General features: G+C 41.7%; 4 protein-coding genes across 6 annotated transcripts in view; 2 read left to right on the top strand and 2 right to left on the bottom strand.

Annotated features, from left to right (window-relative positions):
- inpp4ab (inositol polyphosphate-4-phosphatase type I Ab) overlaps positions 1-5816 on the top strand; it is a 41312-nt gene extending 35496 nt beyond the window's left edge. For all 3 annotated transcript variants that reach the window (XM_083679837.1, XM_083679836.1, XM_083679835.1), the window contains one exon: positions 2625-5816. In XM_083679837.1, coding sequence (XP_083535963.1) covers positions 2625-2757 — 133 coding nt within the window. In that variant the 3' untranslated portion in view covers positions 2758-5816. The remainder of the gene's footprint in view (positions 1-2624) is intronic.
- A 1479-nt stretch (positions 5817-7295) lies between these two features.
- On the top strand, positions 7296-9659 carry LOC310811636 (inosine-uridine preferring nucleoside hydrolase-like; the record flags this gene model as incomplete). Its single annotated transcript, XM_083679864.1, has 5 exons — positions 7296-7475; positions 7732-7911; positions 8151-8262; positions 8548-8684; positions 8966-9659. 5 exons carry the CDS (start codon positions 7296-7298, stop codon positions 9311-9313), a joined length of 957 nt encoding a protein of 318 aa, XP_083535990.1. The 3' UTR covers positions 9314-9659.
- A 128-nt stretch (positions 9660-9787) lies between these two features.
- unc50 (unc-50 homolog (C. elegans)) lies at positions 9788-14299 on the bottom strand. Its single transcript, XM_083679865.1, has 6 exons — positions 14208-14299; positions 12294-12574; positions 11581-11701; positions 11015-11154; positions 10614-10721; positions 9788-10361 (listed from the first exon to the last, which is right to left on the bottom strand). Exons 2-6 carry the CDS (start codon positions 12568-12570, stop codon positions 10225-10227), a joined length of 783 nt encoding a protein of 260 aa, XP_083535991.1. The 5' UTR covers positions 12571-12574; positions 14208-14299; the 3' UTR covers positions 9788-10224.
- A 1960-nt stretch (positions 14300-16259) lies between these two features.
- The window catches only part of cracdlb (cracd like b), a 10995-nt gene continuing 5493 nt past the window's right edge, over positions 16260-21761 (bottom strand). The window contains exons 6-10 of the mRNA XM_083681183.1: positions 21118-21186; positions 20629-20832; positions 18692-20339; positions 17183-17649; positions 16260-17082 (exon numbers count right to left, since the gene is read on the bottom strand). Of these exons, the coding sequence (XP_083537309.1) occupies positions 16891-17082; positions 17183-17649; positions 18692-20339; positions 20629-20832; positions 21118-21186 (2580 nt within the window). The 3' untranslated portion in view covers positions 16260-16890. The remainder of the gene's footprint in view (positions 17083-17182; positions 17650-18691; positions 20340-20628; positions 20833-21117; positions 21187-21761) is intronic.

The following is a 21761-nucleotide window of genomic DNA, read 5'->3' as shown; positions in this document are numbered from 1 at the left end:
ATGCACTTTCTATTGATGTTCTCCATGTTTTGAAGATTAGCTTGTCTTGCCAGTTGACACAATTTAATCTTTTGTAGGAGAAATTCTGGTTGGCTAATTAGGGAATGTGTGGGATTTCAGGGGACCTTGTTGGAATATGCAGTGTAGATATCACTTGCTGGACAACATTTATTATTCCTGTGTATTTTGGGATTGTTCTCTAGCATTTATTTTTCTGTTGATCAGATATGCCCGAAAGATCAATACTGTATAAAGTTTTCCTATTTATTATAGAGTTTGTATATATAAGTTGTTTTCGGTTGAAGGGGAAACAAGGGTAGCAGTTATTGGAAGAAGGAGAGGAGAGTTACGATGAAGAGAATGTAGACGCTTGTGCCAAAGGCTTTAGCCAGGTCTCAGACAGGGGGTATCCAGGTCCGTATCTCATTCCCAGGTACTTCAGAACCCAAATCCTATCCGCTTCCACAGTGAAGAGCCCTAGATTTAACAGAGGTTATGGATTTCAATCGTTGACACTTTAGGTTACTTCCAAGATTTGCACTTTTGCTTAGAGCTTCCTTCCCACCAGTCCACTGCAGGTTAGAGCAGCAGAACCCAGTGTATCTATGGAGTTGCCCCATAGAAACATGTCTACCAGTCTAATGTCAATACATTCACGTGTTAAAGTTGTACCATCATTTCTCAGCTCCTCCTCCTCAGCCAGTACATGACATGACATGACATCAGCGCTGTGTTGCCTCCCAAGACAGAGGACTATCCAATCTAACCTGACCTACTGAGGAAATGGACGATCCCAAAAATAGCCTCCCTTCGGCGTTTCCTATGGAGGGGGGGGGGGGGGTTCTACACACCCCAAAATGTCACAGTCACCCACTTCCCTATGTTGGATTGATGGTACAAATGCTGGACTTTAGTAGAAATGAGGACATGAGGACACCATTGGTTGACTGACTGCTAGATAGATGGTTAGGTGGTTCCAGAGTATTTGAAAGATTGTTTTATGAACCTATATGAATTTTGTGCAATGTTACTGTTTACATTATCAACACATTGTATTATGCATCATCAACAAGTATTATGCAGTATTTCTTTGTTAAGTATTCTATTTCCTTTTTGAATATTTTAATATCTATATTGTAAATATAGAAATGTATGCATTTATTTAGTATCAGATCTTCTATTGATACATATGCTGATTTAGAACTACCTCTATTTAACCGTGAAAAACTATATCTGTATGACAGGAAAGAGAATGGGGATGAGAAAATTATGATATGTGGTCGGTAGTGTCATCAGCTAAACATCATGAAAGAGCTCCCCCTGTTGTTGGGAAATGGAAATCTTTGGTAATCGCCATGGTGTCTGTCCAGGGCCCAGTACTTCAAAAAATTTGAATCTGGATCTGATTGATACAGATTATTTTTTGCTATCCAGGATCAGATCGGTCTGTCTGATTTCCCCTATACTACTCAAAATCAGACAGATGATCTGATCCAGATTAAAAGTTTTGAAATTATTGGGCCCAGGTGAAATGTTCTTGGCAAGATAGGAGGGTAATGCTCTCTTCTACAAATTGGAGGACCACCCTAAAATTCTCGATTTAGATTTGTAGAATATACTGTTTATCTCTCAAACAATCTCAGTTCCAATCATTGTGAAACCAAAACCCAATAATAAGTTCCTGTTTCAACTCACAAGTTTTTCCCTCTGTTTTTATTGAATTCCTTATGAGCTTTTTTTAAAACGCAAATTCATAAGAGAACACAATGAAGTGAATATCGAGAATATATTTATATCGCTGTGCATTATATTTAAATGCTTGTATGTCATTGCTTAAATGTTTGCTAAATATATTTATTAATATGTAGAGTATATAGTGTGATTATGCTTATGATATAATCTTCATGCAGGTGTCACTTTATCACTTTGGGAGGGATGAATTCTAGACGTCGTTTTCCGTTATCTGTGTGAATCCTTGGTGACCAGTCAGCTTCTCCAACTCAGTATCTTGGCTTCCTCAAATGACCATTATGGAATATGATCTGGAAATCAATGCCATTCTCCCTCTCTGTGGAATGCTTCTGTCCGGACAGTGCAATAACAGTCGGCCCCCCAAAGACTCTGCTTTAACCGTGTAATGTAACACATCTCTTCTTGCAGAGGAATCCATCTTGCAGAGGAATGTAGCTGTCAGCTACAGTGTATTTGAATTCCCTGTTCCTCAAGTTGAAATGAAATGAAATGTGATGTCGCGTTGAAATATTCTTTTTGTAAATGTGTCTTTTTTTTAAGTTGAGTATAGCACATTCACTGGACCTCTGATGCTCAGAAGTGTGTTATGAAGCACTTGTTGGGTGAGCCTAGTCAGATGTCATTATTTGGGGGCCACGCCCTCCTCCTCTAACCCCATCCTCATGTTCCTAGGCCATCCGTCTCCCTCTACCATTGGCTTCTCCTCCACATTGCCTCCACGTTTCTTTGACAGTACCTTGTGTTGGTCTTTTGCTCATTATCTTTAACGCAGACCCTTTTTGTTTTTGTTTTCTTCACTTGCTGTCATCCTCTCTTTGCTTGCCCCTCCTCCCCCCTCTCCTCCCCCCCTCCCTCTCCTCCCCCTTTCCCAGTGAGGGGTGCAGACGTGAAAACACCATGAAGAATGTGGGATGTCGCAAGTATGCTTTTAACTCCCTGCAGCTCAAGGCCTTCCCCAAACATTACAGGCCCCCCGATGGCACCTTTGGCAAGGTTGAGACTTGATTGGACCATAGCTACTGTATCCAATAGAAACACCAAGAGCAAAAACCAAAGTGCAGCTTACTCAGGAGGATGCAATGTTACAGAACGTTCAGATAGAAATCCATCTTGTAGAGCCGATGGTTCTCTGTCTTGCAAGATATCATTTCAGCTCTATGAGTTACATTTCTGTATGCAACGATTTAGAGAGTCAGTCTTGGATTCAAACAACAAAGCATTCACCCCAACACTTTTTTGAGGGATGGGGCTGGAATTAATTTAACCACTCTCAAATTCATACATATGGTTGCAAGGACTGACCGTCCATGAGATTAAAATGATCATTTAACCATGTTTTGAAGCTATACAGTTTTTTTTATTATTGCATTATTACAAACAATGGAGTAAAACAAGTGTTTGACAAAGGTTCTGATGTGGTAAGACAGTTGAACTAAACTCATGAGACATGTATAATGTATATTCTTCAAGAATCACTGGATATATAGTACCAGTCAAAAGTTCAATGGTTTTTCTTTATTTTTATTATTTTCTACATTGTAGATTAATATTGAAGACATCAAAACTATGAAGGAACACATATGGAATTATGTAGTAAACAAAAAAGTGTTAAACAAACCAGAATATGTTTAGGTTCTTCAAAGTAGCCACCTTTTGCTTTGATGACAGCTTTGCACACTCTTGGCAAGGCGTGTCCAAACTTTTGACTGGTACTGTATATAATTAATTTAAAAGTAAAAACATGGATGTACCAATCCCAGATTGCCTCTCTAAACATCGCACCTCCTGAACAAGCCTCAGATGCCCTTTGCTTTTCTGCTGAATCACTGTTTAGATGGTCTTTGACACACAGTAGTTGCTTTAGGTTGCGTGATAAATATTTGTGCACTGAATCAATGCATATTTTCCATTTCATATAAGTGTATGTTATGAAAAATGAAATGGAAAAATGCCACACCACTACTGGTTTAGGTACATAAACAGTGTGTTCAGACTTCACACAACAACTTTGATCTGAAGTTCTAGATTTCTAGATGAATCTCTAAATAAGGTGACAACACTGTCTAGTTAGTATATCATGCTTTTAGGTCAGTTACGGTAATAAGATACAGAGCTGTTTTACTGCTAGTCACCTGTTGGACTTGTTATGGTTTTTAGAGCTTGAACATGAATATTGAGCCAATATTGGTCCATGCTGACAATATTAAGAGTATACTGTCTGTGTGAAACAAACCCATATTTTACATGTTAACTGTGAGCATCTTCAGCTAGTGTATGCGTCTCAGTTATCCGTAGGGGTTTACATATACACATGATTATTTTCGGTCTTTGAATCTGAGGGCATCTGCAGAGCTCTGCCTGTGGACACATTGCTACTGTGGGCTTTTCCTCACACTGTGCTGTGTCTCAGACTCTGCAACAACACGCTACTCCATTCACCAAATACAGCTAATTAGTGTCTTATCTGTACGTCGCCTGGATGTACTGTATTTTTTTTATTTTATTTCTCAAAAGCGTTGTTTTAAAGGAGCTACACATTAAATCTTGCTTCCCCATGGCCACAAGTCAAAATTGTAATTACCATGAGCTGTGTATTTACAAGCGTTAGCACTAGCCATTGGTACTAGCTAGCTTCCATCGAGTAATTGGCTATTCGATAAGATCCCAACATGTTAAGTGGGTATGGATTGTTTTGATTTGCCTACTTTCTGTAACAGCTACGACTTGACACCAGAGTGGCCGTACTTTTAAACACTATCGCTCCACAATCCCTGCAGATTTGTTCAACGCCATTATATGATGTAGTACACTGAAAATGTAATGTGTAGCTCCTTTAACTTCTCAATTGTCAAAAGGAGGGTTGTGACCGTCATTGGCAGGTGCTTGGAGTGACGTCTAAGCACTGAGATGAATTAGGAAAAAGCTACATTGTAAATGTTCCAGACTGATGCACTTCCTTTATGTTGCTGGTTCTTTTTACAGAAGTGCTGGAGGTGAGGTTTCTATATGAAACGTTGTTCTAATGTTGGGTTTTTTTCTGTTCTAAATCTAATGTTGATCCAAATGAAGAGGCCAGCAGTAAAACGTTATAACACACATGCAACACAAGATGCACATTCTGTTACAGAAGTTTGTCCATAATGTGGTTGCCATACGTGGAGGCGATGAGGCTCCGGTGAGTGTCCTTTAACCCTAATTTGCACTGATTTTATTTGGAGGTCTTTTAGTATTCCATGCACAGTATTCCCCCCCAGACACTTCACACACAGAGGTAGCACAGGGAGAACATCCACTGCCACAATACAGTCACAGTCTCCCATACGTCAGTGAGGTAAGCCAATGTAATGAATAGAGTTATAGAGTGCTATAGACTTTGAGAGTAATGGGACCCTGGTTAAGTCTACTTTACTGTACTGAATTTATTTTTGTTTTTAAACCCTTTCATCTTTTGTACTTTTCTGAGGGTTTTTTCTGCACTGTAGTGGACCAGGGCAAACATTTGACCATGATAGTTAGTTTAGTTGCATTGTTCAGAACTCTAAACAATGTTGCTGAGCAGTAACATGCATTGTGTCTCATTGGCCACAAGGACAATGTTGTCTTCATTCTAGGTTTAGCTACTTTGTTCTGAGAATAGTTTTGCAACCCGTGTCAACATTGAGACTGAGGAGACTTGTCCATAAAACATGTGTGTGTGCATGTATCAAAGCTTCACATTAAACAGGCCTCTAAACCTCTATACAGCATACAACAGCATTTGCCCATAAACTCAACTGTGAAATGCAATTTGTGTACAACTATTCGTGCTTAAAAATATTTTATTGGAAATGATGAAAACAACATGTTTTGCTATCTGCAGACTTTATTTTGCATTTATGTACTTTCTATACTATAGTGTATAATTCAACAAGCCTTTGGATTGGATTTGTATTTCTTTCTATTGTAATGGCCGTATATCTTTTATCATACACAAAAGAGAAATAGGATATCTGTATAGGTCTGAATATTGCTATAAATTATGCTCTCATCAATATCTGATGCAAATAAAAAAACAAAATGTTCAACTTCTGTGTTCTAATTTTGTCTTTTTCAAATGAAGACTGCCACTCATTCAAAGTTCAATTTTGGAGAGTTATATGCAGTACCGCCTTTCCTTATACGCAGACTATACGCCCTGAGTAAAAAAAATAAATGTAAAAAAATATAGTAAATTTGTTGGTTGTCACTCAGAAACTTCCACGTGAGGAATCCCCCTGTTAAAAAAAGGTGGTAATTTTGAAAAGCAACTGAATACTTTTCTTGAGTCTTGCTTTTGATAAGCCAGCCCTTTATTATTTTATTCTATAAGTTGTATTTATTTAAATTTCTATATGGTAGGCCTACACATTTTCCTATTATTCCTATGATGTATTGTTGTTATTATTGCCAGTTGTGGGTGTGGTGGGGGGCCCCATAATAGCTTGAGGCGGCACTGGTTATATGACAAACAAGATGTTACTGTAAGTCTCTAAACCTTGTTTAAGCATCAACTGTTCACACATTCCAGATATTGTACACACAATATAGCCGTCTGCCTGCTTACCATTTCTGTTCTGCAGATCCTAATTCTGCAAGTATTCTGGAATCCTTTCTGGGTCTCCTTATCAGTAGTGACAGCTTACCCCAGGTCACAACGTCAGTTCAACAGTAGAGCTTATGTCCATCTTGAAGGTTCTAGAAGCAACATTGTAGCTCGAAGCTCTGGGTAGGCAATGCCACATGAAGTCAGTCGATGGATCCACAAGATATACTCAGTGAATCATTCCACAAGTTGAAATGTGTTGCTTGTAAATAACTAAGCGCAGGTCTACAGGAGAGGACATGTCAGCATTTTTGAAATTCTACAAACTGTGGGGACCTGTGTCCCATTTTCAGAGATATTGGAGGTAAGGTTTTGTGTTCTTCAATATTAATCTACAATGTAGAAAATAATACAAATAAAGAAAAACCATTGAATGAGAAGGTGTGTGCAAAATTTTGACTGGTACTGTAATTTATAGCAAATAATAATAAAAAAAAAAAAAAAAGTTGCATCTTTTGAGGTACTGACTTTTTTTTATATATGATGTATTGTGTGTGTCGTTTTGAAGTGATTTGAGCCCATGTCAAAGAATTTTCCGTAAAATTAATTACCTAAATAGTTTTTTTGTCTAAATGCTTGCAAAGAGGGTGTGGAAGCCGAACATTTCTTTTAAGACACGGAAGCTGTCAGATCACCGTCGAAAGACAATTCACAGGTAAGATTAACATTTAAACTTTTTCATCCCAAAATGTTCCTGGCTGCATGCCAGTTATTCATGTTTTGTAATATAATAATAATAAGATATCCGATTTAGCTGACACTTTTATCCAAAGCGACTTACATTGCAGTGAGTGCATATATGGTCCCAGCAGGAACATTTGTCTACATACAGTGCCTCGCCCAAGTAATGGGACAGTGAAGAATGTGTTCTTGTTCTTTTGGCTCGACACTCCTACTACTGGTGCTTTTAAAAGACGCAAAGATGGTTAAGAAACTTGTGGTGGACGTCGACACCGGTGTGGACGATGCCCAGGCTCTTATGATGGCACTTGTTGCACCAGAGGTGGAGATCCTGGGGATTACCTGCGTGCATGGCAACACCTCTCTTGAGAACTCCTGCAAAAACACACTGCGCGTCCTTAAGGTTTGCGGGAAACTTGAAGTAAGCTTGAATATACATTTGACCACAATTAGCAAATCAGCGAATATTTTTTAGGACCTGTAATCTGTGGATATCTCTATTGTTGTATCCTCACCAAATCTGCTGTTTCTGCTCTCACAGTTCAGAATGTATTTATTTCAAAATTAAATCTTATTGTCAGTATGGTGGTATTCTTTCTCGACTCATTACCAACATGACCAGGTCACTGTGATGTTGTTTTTTTCTTCAAATGTCTACCCTGTCTGGTTTTTTTTAGATCCCAGTCTTTAGTGGAGCTGCAGAGCCTCTGCTGGCCCGCATCCTGTCTGCAGGCTCCTTTCATGGACAGGACGGGCTGGGGGACGCCCCTGATCCTGATGCCCCAGGCCTGGAGCTGCTCCAGAAGGAAGGGGCGGTGGCAGCCATGATCCGAATGGTCAATGAAAATCCTGGAGAGGTATCATAGATGTCCACTCTCAGATCAACCCTGAGCCCTATACACACTTAACTCCTACGATAGGGCAATGTGGAATGATTGCTTACTGAGTAAAATGTGGTAATCTGTGGTTAATTTGTATTTATTTATTGTTATTTTTATTATCTTATGTGTAAGTTTTTATCAGATGTAACCATTTTATCAGATGTGGTGACCCTGGTGAAATGCACTGTAATAAGCTTGAAACTTGACCTGTACAGGTGTCTCTGGTAGCTACTGGCCCACTGACCAATCTAGCTCTAGCAGTGAAGATTGACCCCACCCTCCCTCAGAAAATCAAAGGCCTTTACATCATGGGCGGCAACACAGACTGTAAGGGTTCCATGTAAAATGACACTTACATACTCACACTAGGTATACTTACATACTCACTGTCTGCGATTTGCATTGTATTAACTGATTTAATGGAGAGAAAGATGTATAATACATGGTGATAACATAATAACTTCTCTTTTGTTTGAAAACATAATGCAATCATGTTGTAACATTAATTTATCAGAGAACACCAGGCAAATACAAGCGGAGAAGAGGATGTCAGTTAGAATAGATTGCAATAATATCTCTCTTGTCTAACTGCCTGAGTTTTTGTGTTGTTAGCGAGAGGGAACACCACAGTGTGTGCAGAGTTCAACTTTGCAGCAGATCCTGAGGCCGCTTACATTGTGTTGAACCGCTTCCTCTGTCCTACCTACATCGCTGCCTGGGAGTTCGCCTGTAAGAATAAGCTACCATGGGTAAGGTCTACAGCAATACTTGAGTTGTCATGTGTAAACCCTAACCCAATGAAGGTACATTCTACAGGTTTGACTGCAGTTGAATGGATGCATCTCAGTGGTCTGCAGCATGCTTTGAGTCTTTACTCTAAACCACATGTAACCATTTTTTGTGTCCAGCAATGTCTCCCCCCATCCATCTGTTTTTCTTGTATGTGTACGTTATTATGATCCCTCTGGGAACGAGTATGATTTATTGGAGAAATCCACGTCTCGTGTCCCGTCTCATCTCCCTCCCGCAGGCGTTCTGTGACACGTGGCTGGCCCAGGACACCGACAAGGCTCGGTTCATGAAGAGGATCTTCAAACACACCATGGACGTGGCCCACAGCGAGACGTACCAGATGGAGTTGGTGGACGGCTTGGGCTTCGTGTCATGTGACTCCTACGCCATGGCGGCCGCCATTGACGACACGTTTGTGACGAAGAGCGACCAGGAGGTGGTGACGGTGGAGCTCCAGGGGAAGTACACCCGGGGCATGATGGTCCTGGACACCATGGAGCTCCTTGAGAAGCAGCACAAGGTCTTCATCATGAGGAAGGTGGACCTGGAGAAGTTCAAGAGGATGTTGATGGCGTCCCTGCAATAACAACAACGTCTCAACAACAGCATTTCAGTGTTTTATCCTCCGCTGTTACAAATGCGCTTCTTCCCTTCCATATTGGTTTCAATGGAACACTGTGAATGTTGTTCTGGAGGGCTTTATGCATTATTGTTACATTTTGTCTTACAGTATTGCATAATAAATACAATCCTGTTAAGTCTTGTTCATTGTGAGGTTTCCAATCCTTTCCCAGTCCTCCTCTTCCACTACCGCTCTCTTCCTTCATCTACACATCCATGCTGTCTCTCCCTCAAGCTTGTCCTACCTGACGAACAGTCTATAGATAATATACAGAAGATGATAGTGAAGTGCTAGTCTGGACACAGTTAAAACAGAATTTTACTAAAAAAAATTAGTTATTTTGGCCCCGAAATATCTTTTATCAGGTAGAGCTTGATAGAACAGAACAGACTAGCATGACTCAAAAGTCCCATCACAAAACATTCCATGACACTGACGGTAAATGAAACCACTGTTTATTCCACTGAGGTGATCAGTTAAGTTAAAACCTCTTTATTGATAGTCCTTGGGAATGTACACTCAAGAGAAAATCCTCCCAGACCAAATGAAACTAAACATTTCTTCCTCACTCTTATTTTTCCCTCTTCACCAAAAAGGATTTTGAGAATTTATCATATTATTATTTCTTTTAAAAAAAATCTACAGAAAAGAAACCAAGATATCTTCTTAGAAACAATCCACAATTTGTGTATCTTACAAGCAGAGTACTATTTACAAAGTATACAAAAACTGCAATCCATTCCCTTGTCTCCAAAAAAATGAAATCATTGTCCATGAGAGTCCAAGCCCATAGTCAACTGGTGCCACCAGTGCCCCCCTCCTCTCTCTGTGGCCCTCTCTCTCTCTCACTCGCTGTGTGGACATTGTGGTTCTGTTTACTGGACCCGGTACTTATAGAACCAGCAGAGTCCCTTGGTGAAGTTCCAACCCAGGGAGAGGGAGAGGACGTAGAGGAGGCCCAGCAGGGCGAAGGGGTACAGCAACACCACCGTGTTCTTCAGGAAGGGCAGCGCTGTGGAGGGAAAATGGAGAGGTTTAGGCAGGAAGAGACGAGGGTTAATAAATAGTAAAATTGTATTTTTTGAGGTATTGAGCTTTTTGTGTATGATGTATTGTGTGTGTTGTTTTTAAGTCATTTGATCTCATGTCAAAGAAAATGTTCTTTCGAATGTAAATTTGATGGACAATAAAGTTCTAAATCTGAAAAAACCTGGAAAACGTATTGATTTTGTGGCAAACTATCCCTTTAAAACCAAGGACTCACCGTTGTAACCCAGGAATGTGATGTACAGGTAGTAGCCAATGGCTGTCAGCCACAGACTGTTACCCACAAAATATCCCAGGAACCAGTCGGAGTTTATGACTACGATATCTGAAACAACACAGAATGGAGATGAGGCCCTGCACAGTAAAGGGTTATTCTCTGGTGCTTAGTTTATACTATTGACAAGAGAGACTTAATAAAATAATAAAATTTGCAGAATAAAAAAAAATAAAAATAAAAATTCAACGAATGCAGTGAAGCCTGAATCTTTTTCACCAGGTTTTCACATGCACATTTTATGCTTACTGCACATCAAGACAGTCATAACATGCTATGACAAGTAAATCCTGTCACATCATGAATGGTCAGTTATCAACATGTAATATCAGTTCAGCACTCACGGTTTATAAAGAACAGCTGTAGAAAATGCAGGATGACGAGTAGAGGGTAGAAGGCATTGAGATGCACATCGAAGGCATAGCCCCACTCCACATCATAGTCCTTAGTGGGGTGTTTCAGCAGGTACTTGTTGGTGATGACCCTGGGAACACAAAACAAACATCAACAACACTTATTACACTAACCTAAATCTTGAGAAAGATGACCCCAGTTCCTGTTGCCTGCTCTGACCTAGTCCATCAATCTCTTGCCTTTACCCCTAGATACCTCTCATTGATCTTAACTCAACAACTGCCAAAGTTTTCCATAACACTCAACACCTAGAGTGCCTCTAAGTGTTTCATGTGGTGAAGACACCCTTGGCACTCTAGAATGTTGACAATTTGGGCGACACCCTTGGCACTGAATGAGTTAAGATCTACATCAAGTGTCTCAAGGTAGAAGCAGCAGGTTGGTGTTGACTTTGGACAAGGGAAGGGCAATACCCTTAAAGTAAGGAAACACTGCTTCTATTGCAACATTTGAACGGTTTGCTGTGTCTGTCGGGTGGACGGCCCAATCTACTCACCACATGAGTGTGGATATGAGCAGGCCCACGCCAATGCAGTCTATGAAGACCACCCAGAGCAGCAGCTTCAGGGTCTCCAGCAGGCCCATGTCCAGCACCAACCCGAAGCCCACCGTGGACACTGCAGAGGGGGGGACAAAACACGTCTCTTCCATCAAATGTCCAAACTACCCTGGTCCAGACTACATACTGAAACATCATGGGATCCTGTCTGAGGTATGTGAATGTGGCTTTGAGTTACTACTAATCTACTACATAGGGGTTGCCAACCGTGGTCTACAGTATTATAGCTACAGTATATTGATATCTGCCATGAAAGCTTTTGGCTCTATACTCCAAAAGTTTGGATTTGAAATCGAACAATTATTCTCAGCTTCTATTTGAGGGTATTTGTGTACATATTGGTTTCACCATTTAGAAATGACACTTTTCATAGTCCCCCTATTTCAGGGCACCAAAAGTAATGTGACAGATTCATGTAATGTCCAAATTAAGCACTCATGCTTGAAAGTGTTGTCATTTCTAAAAACCAATATGTACACAAATACCCTCAAATAAAAGCTGAGAATCTCTACTTTAACCTCCTAATAACTGTTTGATTTCACATCCAAATCTTTGGAGTATAGAGCCAAAAGAAGAAAAAAATGCTTCACTGCCCCATTATTCACACAGGGGACCGTATGTTACCCAAAAGGTTATTAAAAGGGACTGACCACAGAGCCAGATACTGAGCAGCACCAGGAAGGCAGGGTCATCTCTGGCCCACTGGTCTTTGGTCTGCTTCCTGTAGTGGAAGTTGCGGTAGACTCTCTGAGGGGAGGTGAACAGGTAGAGCATCTGCCACACGGCAAACTCAAAGTCCATCTGTTTGAAGTGAAGCAGCCTCCTCAGGTACTTGTAGCGTTTGGCGCCCGCCGTGTGGCGTGCCGCGTCACGGGCGGCACTCAGGCTACCGTTGCCGTGGCTCTCCGGGGAGGTGGTCGGCAACATAGCGCTGCAAAAGAGGAGGAGTCACGATCAAACCACAACCACTGGTAGTCACTGAAAAGTCAGTTTGAGATCCTTTTTTTGGGGGATATTTCTCGTCAGCCCACCAATGACATGGTCCTGAAATATCATTATTTTGCACAAGAGCCCCTCATAGATATCCTAATCCTTGTGGGTTTGATTCCTGCTGGGACCATATATACTGAAATGTATGCACTCACTGCAATGTAAGTCGCTTTGGATAAAAGCGTCAGTTAAATGGCATATATTATTATATTATATATACTAATAGCAAGCTTAGATTTACTTCCTGAAACAGTCTCATAATGATTCTTTTTGATTGAGTGGTAGAGCTGGTTAACCGGATGAGAGTTTTTGCAGTTACAAAAAGCTTAATAGTTTAAAAGGTTTAGTATTAGTAAGAAATACTTTAATAAGAAAGTATTATGAGGGTTGATGAAGATTTGGGTAGTTGAAAGAAAGTCAGATAGGTTGGTTGACTGGATGGATTAATGGATAGATGAAAGAGAGGATGGATAGATGAGCGGGGGGAGGTATAGGAAGATCAAAATAACTAAGAGGTTAATCAGTATGGGTTATACTGAGTCTAGCAGTAGTGACTGGTGAAAGGGTGATGGCTAGGTAGTTGAAAGGTTCGACAGATATAAGATTGGAATGATAGATAGTACATTACAAGGTCATAGATAGAATGATGAGCCAGGTGTAGCTCAGTGGAGTGGGTAGAGAGTTGGTTGGTTGAGTGGTAGAGTCGGTTGGTTGGTTAATCGGATGCTGAAGCAAGCCCACCTAATAATAAGTATGTCGAAGAACGATAGTTGGACTTGCTGAAGCAAATAAATATTAAATCACGCTCAAAAAATAGCTAAAATAGCTTTATTTACTACTCTCCTATGGAGCTTCCAATACAATCTTGCTATGTTTGTTCGCTTCGTTGTAATGGTATTCTTTGATTATGATGCATTCACTTTAACAGCGTATTGTCATGAAACGTTTGACATCAACATAGAGGACGCTGTTATGGATCTGGACAAGGGAACAACAAATCAGACCTTGACAATCATCAAGTCTGAAGTGGCATGATGCTGCCAACTCATGACAACATATCCAGCCAAACAACAGTGCCAGTGAAATCATCAACTGTCAAGCGTATTGTCCAATAACCTGTACAGTCATTCATAAGATATTGACTATAAGTATATAATTATATCGGGACTATAATGAATCTAATAATAAAGAAGACACACTACTTATATTTGGTCTATTGTTGACAAGCTACTAGGCTATAAAGCGAACACTAGATGGGAAACGTAGCAATAGTCATTTCCTTGCTAAGGACTTTATTCTATAAGAAAATACTAGCGTGTTCCGTGCATGTATACATGTGAGATCTGACTTATCAATCGTATCAAACATTAGCCAGCAAGATAGTAGCTAAACAAAGTAAATAGCTAGCTGAGGCTACTACGACTAGCTAATGAGGTATAATGGCAGGCAGGCCCATCTGATGGAATGGACAGGCCTTTTGACAACAAAGTGGCTTTTATGACATACATACAACTGAAAGTTTTACTTGGTTGCAATCTGATAAAGAAAAGGGGTGTATTACGGAAAACACCAACCTGCTGAACCTCCTATTCTAGAAGAAATCAAGCTCCCCTTCCTTAGTGAAAATCCCACAAAACGCTTCCTGTAACAAACTGAACACGTAGTAACTTCCGCCACACGTGGTTCCACACGAACGTTCCATATTAATTGTATCCGTCTGGAATTTTCGTTGAGTAATTTTTATAAATTCAGTGTTCAACGAATGCTTACAGAAATTGAAAGGATTGTTATTCTACCTTCAAAATGTCTTTACAAATATGAACAAAAATAACCAATTTCGAACATGGTCTCCTAACTTTACCATTTCTCTCTTCAATAATACGCTCTTCAATAATACGCTCTTCAATAATATGCTGTTATCATTACACCGCATCCTAATCAGGGGTCAAACAGCTAGTGGCCACTCATGGTACCGTTGTAGTTCTCACTTGTAGTTCTGGCCAAAAACACAATTCCCAATGTAATTCCAATGATGATAGATAGATGGATAGATGGATAGATGGATAGATAGATAGATAGATAGATAGATAGATAGATAGATAGATAGATAGATAGATAGATAGATAGATAGATAGATAGATAGATAGGTACTTTATTGATCCCCGATGGGAAATTAAGGCGTTACAGCAGCTCACATCACAAACAACAACACAATAAAGTGACAACAGAATAATAAAATAAAATAGACATCTGAAACATTACACAGTAAAAACAGGCACCGTAAGAATGGCAGGGTCGGTATTGTTCCTGGCCAAATGAGGTCGATTCCAGCGTGACTTTGATATTCTACAATTACTTAAAATATACAAATCAATGCATTTCCCCCCCTAATTTTGTATAGGCCAGATACAAGCGTTTCTCTTACTTCTTACTTCTCTGACGTTATATGGAAGTGTCTGAGCCAGCCGAGGGGCTGGAACGCACAGGGATTGTATCAGCACTAGGGAGGCACTGAGAACGAGCATGGAAACCTTATGAACCATGCTAGACTTCGGCGCGTTGTATTCAGAAGGGCTACAACAGTTGAACACTAACACTAAAGGACATAAAATCACATTCTGTGTGCAGTATAGGCTAATAATAGTAGCATGTAGCTATACATCATGCAAGATCATGAATGCAAGATGACAATATAGATTAAAAAAATATATTGATTGTAATGATGACTGTGATATACATTAGGAATTTGCAAAGGGCATAATTTAATGGCAATCCAAGATGATGGCGAAGTTAAAGGACAATGAGAAATTATTATTATGATTTGGCCTACTAAACATTTAAAAGTAATAAATGATGACAGCAATGATTAGGCTGCACGAAGGTGTAATGATTAACCGTGTCCAACAAATATATTAGTGCCGAAATATTTATAACTACATATCATTTGAATCATTATTATTAATTAACTACAATTGCTACACAATTTGTGATTGGTCTACCACATGGATTCGCCCACCAAAAAATGCGTATATAAAGCTTTGAGAATTTGTGTGCCAATTTCTTTCAATAGTTCGAACTGATCAGTTGTGTGCCATCTTTTTGTGCTTATAATTGTACTAATTGTACTGGTGGAGGCTTTTTTTAATGAAAGTATGACATTGGATACGACCACTGTTGTGAAGGTAACGTGCTAAAAAAACTCGAGTGTTTGCGCTGCGATATTACTGAGCTGTATGGTAAACACGCGTCATAGCGGTTACTTTATCAGGGAATACAGCGCGGCTCTCGGCCAATCACAATGCTTGTTCTGATCAACCCGTTGCAGAATGTTTGTTTTATGTCTGTTTGCTGTCAGTCCAGTGCTACATTGGCACACTGTCAATCCAAGCCTGCAACTTTATGTTCCAAAGCCCTGCAAGGTGCAAAAGGTAGTGGTTTATAATATAATGTGATGATGATGATTAACAAACACAACATTCAAGCTGGTCAGAACACACTTTACAATACATACTGTTTATTCTAGACCAAACATGACATAACACTTAAGACCGTTGATATAATGCTAGAGACACACTACAAACTAGAGTGCACTACCTAACTTTGTCGGAAATCTACCACCTCTGGCCATCGTGGCGAAATTCCGTTCTAAGTTCTAAACAACAACATTCTCTGTAATAACAATTTAACCCCCAGAAAAACACTGGTGTGTGTCTTTATATGCACACGACTCGAGGAGGGAGCCACCAGAGACAGAAAGGCAAAAATAGGTCCACTCCTAGAACACCCCTAGCAGTAACAACATGCTTATATATAAACCGAGTCGGGTAGGACACTCCATTTTAGAGAGTGGACCAAAACAGAACAGCGGTCATAAAGGCAATATATCTTTCAAGGGATGTCATAACCCTAACCCTAACCCGATTAAACATAGTCATTGAAACTATTAGGAAGCTTTAAGAAAGCTGAACTGTTACATACTGGAACTTTAAATAAAGGTCCAGACTTCTTAGTGGCCATGGTATGGTTACATACAGTGGTATAGTGTCAGTTTGCAATCTGCAAGCTCACATTTGAATAAAAGAGCTTTGTTTGTCATTTTTGTGATTTTAATTTGTGAAGAGTAAGGCACAGTAGAAGGAACATTTTGTCCAGGATAGGATCTTTCTAAATACTATTAATCCAATGAATCATCAAAAATAATACGACACATACATGCGTGCGCACACACACACACACACACACACACACACTTTTTTCTTAGTCCGTAGTCTTGTCACTCCAGGCCATTGACTTCCTCTTGGCAAGATCCATCCAGGAAGGCTGGCCCCTCTGCATTACTGACTGATGTGATGACGGCAATGTTGATGATGATGATGATGATGGTGAGGACGATGAAGATATCTCAGCCTTCGTGATGTGAATCTCAGCTTGACCTTTGCCAGATTCTGCCTGTAACCAGCCACAGAAACACCAGATCATAAATATAATAAATACGCCAATTCTGTCATGTTGGCCAGGACGCATGGCACTGTGACAGTCAATACTTTACCTTACTCCAAGCCCAGAGCACCCTGTCGGCCTGTTTCTCCGCCTGTGTCTTGTCTGATCGCTTCAGTGACGTAGAGGGTCTCTCAGACACTCCTCGCAGTCCTGGTCTGGTTGGCAGCAGCGGCTCTGAAGACAGCTGTGCCACCTGTTGTGTTGTTACTTTTGCTGTTGTTACTACTGCTGCTTGTGTCGAAGGCGGAGCCTTCGGTGGAGGTCCTAGCTGTGGGGCTGGAGCTGACCACGGTGGGGTCTGCTGAGGCGTAGTCACCCCCCCAGTCCGAGTTCCAGCCTCTGTGTCTGGGGTGCTCTCTGGGTTCTGTTGGCTGTTGGTGAAGTGCTCCTGGAGGCTCCTGGTCTTTTTCCTGGCCAGGGACATCCAGTCTGGTGCAGACCCAGCTGGCACAGCGGACCCGGGACACTCAGCCCCCCTGACGGCTCCTGGGGCAGGCCTGGAGGATGGGCCTTTGTCTGAGGGACAACAGAGACACTATTCATACTTCATCCTACATATATGCCCTGTCCAAAATCAACCCCAGCTTCTACTCAATGCTACCTCGTATACTGTAGATGTGATAGGATCTGATTACAATGCATTATGTAGATCACTGATCAGTGTTATTGACTGATCTAAATCAATCTCCAATGAAAAGACAAGAACAAAACCCAAAATTGTGAGCTCATTATTTTCGAAGAGATTGTTTAATAGATGTTCAATAGCTTTCTAATAAAGCATGGTGTTACGCTGTGGTAGATTGGATTTCATATAAGAATGACAATACTGATATGATAGTAAACTAGAGATCAATGGATAAAACTGGATTTTGAATCCCCTTTTGATTGGAGGGTAAGATTGCCAACACTGATTCAGGGGCAATGTATCAAAAATCATCATAAAGGTGATGAGAATGTGTTACCTGGATCTAAAATAGAATCTATGGCCAGGTCAATATCATCATCTAGAAGAACAGAACCAAGAGAGTGTTCTCAGAGGTGAGTAGTGAGTACATGCTTTTAGAGGTACAGTAGACCAGCGTAGCACTGTACTGTTGCAGGTGTTAAAGCTGTGTGAGTTAATACGTCTTGTTATCATGCTCTTTACTCCTCTGTGTTTATTATTTTAAAGCCATGTCCTCTTGTTTGATATATGTATTTGTATTTTCCTTATTCTGTAAAAAAAAACAATGTCAATTTAATAAATAAACCTTGTTAGTACATCGGTCAAGATCAGAGGTGGACAACTTTCCCACTAATCTTTGCATTGGGTTTGAAAATCATGGGGCTGTTGTGCACGTTACATGGAATACCACGAGTTAAGAGGCGTCATAACCGCGGTCATAGCGTAAATAAACAGTGTTGCTATGCCAGGACAGTGTGGCTATGCCAGGACAGTGTTGCTATGCCAGGACATTGTTGCTATGCCAGGACATTGTTGCTATGCCAGGACACTTCCACAGAAAGGGATGATGGGCCTGAGTGGGAGAGGAAATGTGTGTTTTGAACACCGACTTACCGCTCTGTTTCTTTGGCCAAGGCTTGTCTTTGAGTCTGAGTTCAGCCGTTATGGGGGTGGACGAGGGGTTGGCAGTAGATGAGGGGGTGCAGTCAGACCACTGTGATGGGGCCTTGCTCAAAGACTTATTGGAATCACCCCTGACCTTTGAAGTCGAGTCATCCTCACCTCTGATTGGTAGGGGTTCTTCGGTGGTTGTGGCGATGACCTCAACGCTGTGACGCTTATTCCCATCTTCTGATTGGGCTTTTTCCGAGCGATACTTCAGAGACTGAGAGGTGGAGCGCAGCTTCACTCCGAAAGCACGTCTCCTGTCCTCCCACTGCTCCTCCTCTTTGTTCTCACTCTGTTCATCCCTTTCCTCTCCTTGTTTCTTTTCTGTCCCCTCCACCCCCTCTCTTTCTGTCCGTTCAATGTTTCCCTCCTCGTTCCCTCCCTTCAGGCTGTGCAGGGACAAGTCCTCTAGCCTTGTGGCATCCCTCCTGTCCTGAAACAAGGTTTGCGATTGGTCCCCATTCAGACGTCTAAGTCTTGCCTCCTCTGTCATTATAGCCTGCCTCCCTATAGGCCCCTGATGTGTAGGGTTCTTGGCCACTAAACCCCCTCCTCTTCCTCCCCCTCCTCTACCTCCTTCTTCAGCTGCACCTCCTTTCACCTCCTCTGTCTTCCCAGTGTGCACACTGCCGCCATTCTTTGGGCGATGTCTGGCTGAGGAGATGGAGAAGCGATGGGATGATCCAGAGTCCTCTCTCTCTCCGCTGCCCTCTCCAGACAGTGTCTCATCCTGGCCAGCAGGTGGTGCCGTTGCTCCTTGAAGCCCAGATGTTGGCCCCACTGTAGTCCCTCTCACAGAGGCAGTTCTTTGCGTATGTCGTATAACAAGAGGGGCCGGGGTAGATAGGGAAGGGTGAAGTGTAGGGCTGGAGTCTACTAGGCTAAGAGCCTGTGTGTTTTTGCTCAAACTGTCTGTCTTGTGGTTAGAGGTCGCTGGAGTCGACATCTCTCCTGGGTACTCTTTTGAAGGCAGCTTAGTCTTGTTGGAAACACTACCTGGCCCAGGCATAGGGCTTAGAAGGCTGGGATTCTTCAGGGATGGAGGCTTAGTCCCCAGGTTTGGGAAAGCCTGGATGTCTCTTTCCTCTTCACAAGAGGGTGAGTGGGTGCTGAGGGGCTTGATCAGCACAGAGGGTCTCTTGACCTCCTCCACAGTGGCTGGGGGTGGAGTGGGGGTGTCTGCCTCAGGGGTGGGGGTCTTGGTTCTGGGCTCTGGTACGCAGAGGAGGTCCTCCTCTAGGGGCTTGGCCTGGAGGAAGAGAGGGTTGGTGGTGAAGCGGCTCTCTGGCTCTGAGGACACTTGCGCCTGTGAAACCTCTTTCTCGCCAGCAGGGGGTGCCAAATCCATGGGCTTTTCCTCAGGGTCTCTTGGAGAAGGAGATGGTGTTTGGGTCACAGGAGCGGGGTTGTCATTTTTAAAAGCCTGAGAGGAGAATAAGTGGTCTGGGGGAGTCTCAGAGGACTCCTCCCTCTCCTCCTCTTTCTTATGGACTTCCCCTCTCTCCAGAGCTCTCTCTTGCTGTCCATCCTCCTCTTGCTCAGACAGAGGCTGGTCCAGGTCATTCATACTCACAGAGCGAGGTCTACCGGCTCTCTGACCAATACACAGACAAATCGAGACAGGTTAGATAGCTATTTTGGAAGATCCATTGCAAAAAAAAAGAACTTAAAAAGAAAACATATGTAACTATGACATATATCATATCATACACCATTAATAATGCCAATAATGACTCACTCTAAACCAAAGCATCTTGCCGTTTTTTAAAAAGTGCACGCTGTAATAACTAAGATTCTGGCTGCATCTGCAGTGTTCAGATGAAACGCTGCCCCCCTGTGTGTTGCTTGCATAATAATGCAGTGTGTGGTTGGGTCTCACCCACCAGCGGCAGTTTCCTTCCCTTGGCGCTGGCTCTCTGGTTCCTAGGCTTGACTGACAAGCGGTGTCGGGCAGCGGAGGTGTCCAGGCTGGGGGTGTAGTCAGCCGGGGTGGCCAAGTCCACCCCAGGAGTGGGCCCACTGCCAAGGGGGGTGGCAGACGACAGGACAACTGGGGAGAGAGGATGGGAGGAGGCCTGGGAGGAGCACAGAGGAGAGAGAGAGGAAGCACATATTAGCGACTGTTGACTCTCTGACCTCCATCTGACGTCCGATTCAAGACCCAACATTCCCATTGGGATTTGAAATCAAACAATTACTATGGAGTCAAAGTAGAGATTATCAGCTTTAATTCAATGGGTTTTTTTTCAGATTGGGTTCACCATTTAGTTATGTTACTGCTGACAGCAGCAGAAGAATGTATTCTGAAGTGTACAGACACATCTTGTCTGCTCAGGTACAAGTAGCTTAAACACACAGGAGGGTTTTTTTACCTGCTCTTCCTCCTCACTTCCCGTTCCGGCTAAACTTAGAGAGCTACGGTGCCTGTGAATGTCAGGGAACTGGAGATGGCAGGAGAGAGGGAGAGAGGGCGGTGGAGAGTGGAGATGGAGGAAGGGATGCCAGTCAGTCACACAAGATGGTGGATGTGGAGAACAAGGGATAAAGAACAGTATGGACAGTGAGAAGGAGTGGGTTGGAATGATAGAAGGACAGATCCAAGTCATTTCAGAATCAGACACATAAAAATACAATAATTGTACACCGTCATGTACAACTAAATACAGTATCTCAGCCATGCAACTACTGTTTTAAGCTTTGATAATGATGATGATGATGATGATGATGATGATGATGATTGAATCAACTCTGTTTAACCCCTTTATTGGATGTTTCAACCCCATACCAGATATTATCTGGAATGCACTGAGTAACAATTCTCTTTTTCAATGTACTGTATACTATATGATCAATGTATACTATATATAAAAAAAAAATGTTATTTTGAACTAAAACAATTAATAAAACATGCCTGATGTACTATAGCCCGATAGATATAATATAGATAATACAACTAAGGCTTTGTGGGTAGAGTTGTGTATTTTGTGATACTATACAGGTATGTTTCAGCCACAGT

This window comes from Argentina silus (genome assembly GCF_951799395.1).
Source record: "Argentina silus genome assembly, chromosome: 11".
Lineage (NCBI taxonomy): Eukaryota > Metazoa > Chordata > Actinopteri > Argentiniformes > Argentinidae > Argentina > Argentina silus.
This window is presented reverse-complemented; position numbering and strand designations above follow the sequence as displayed.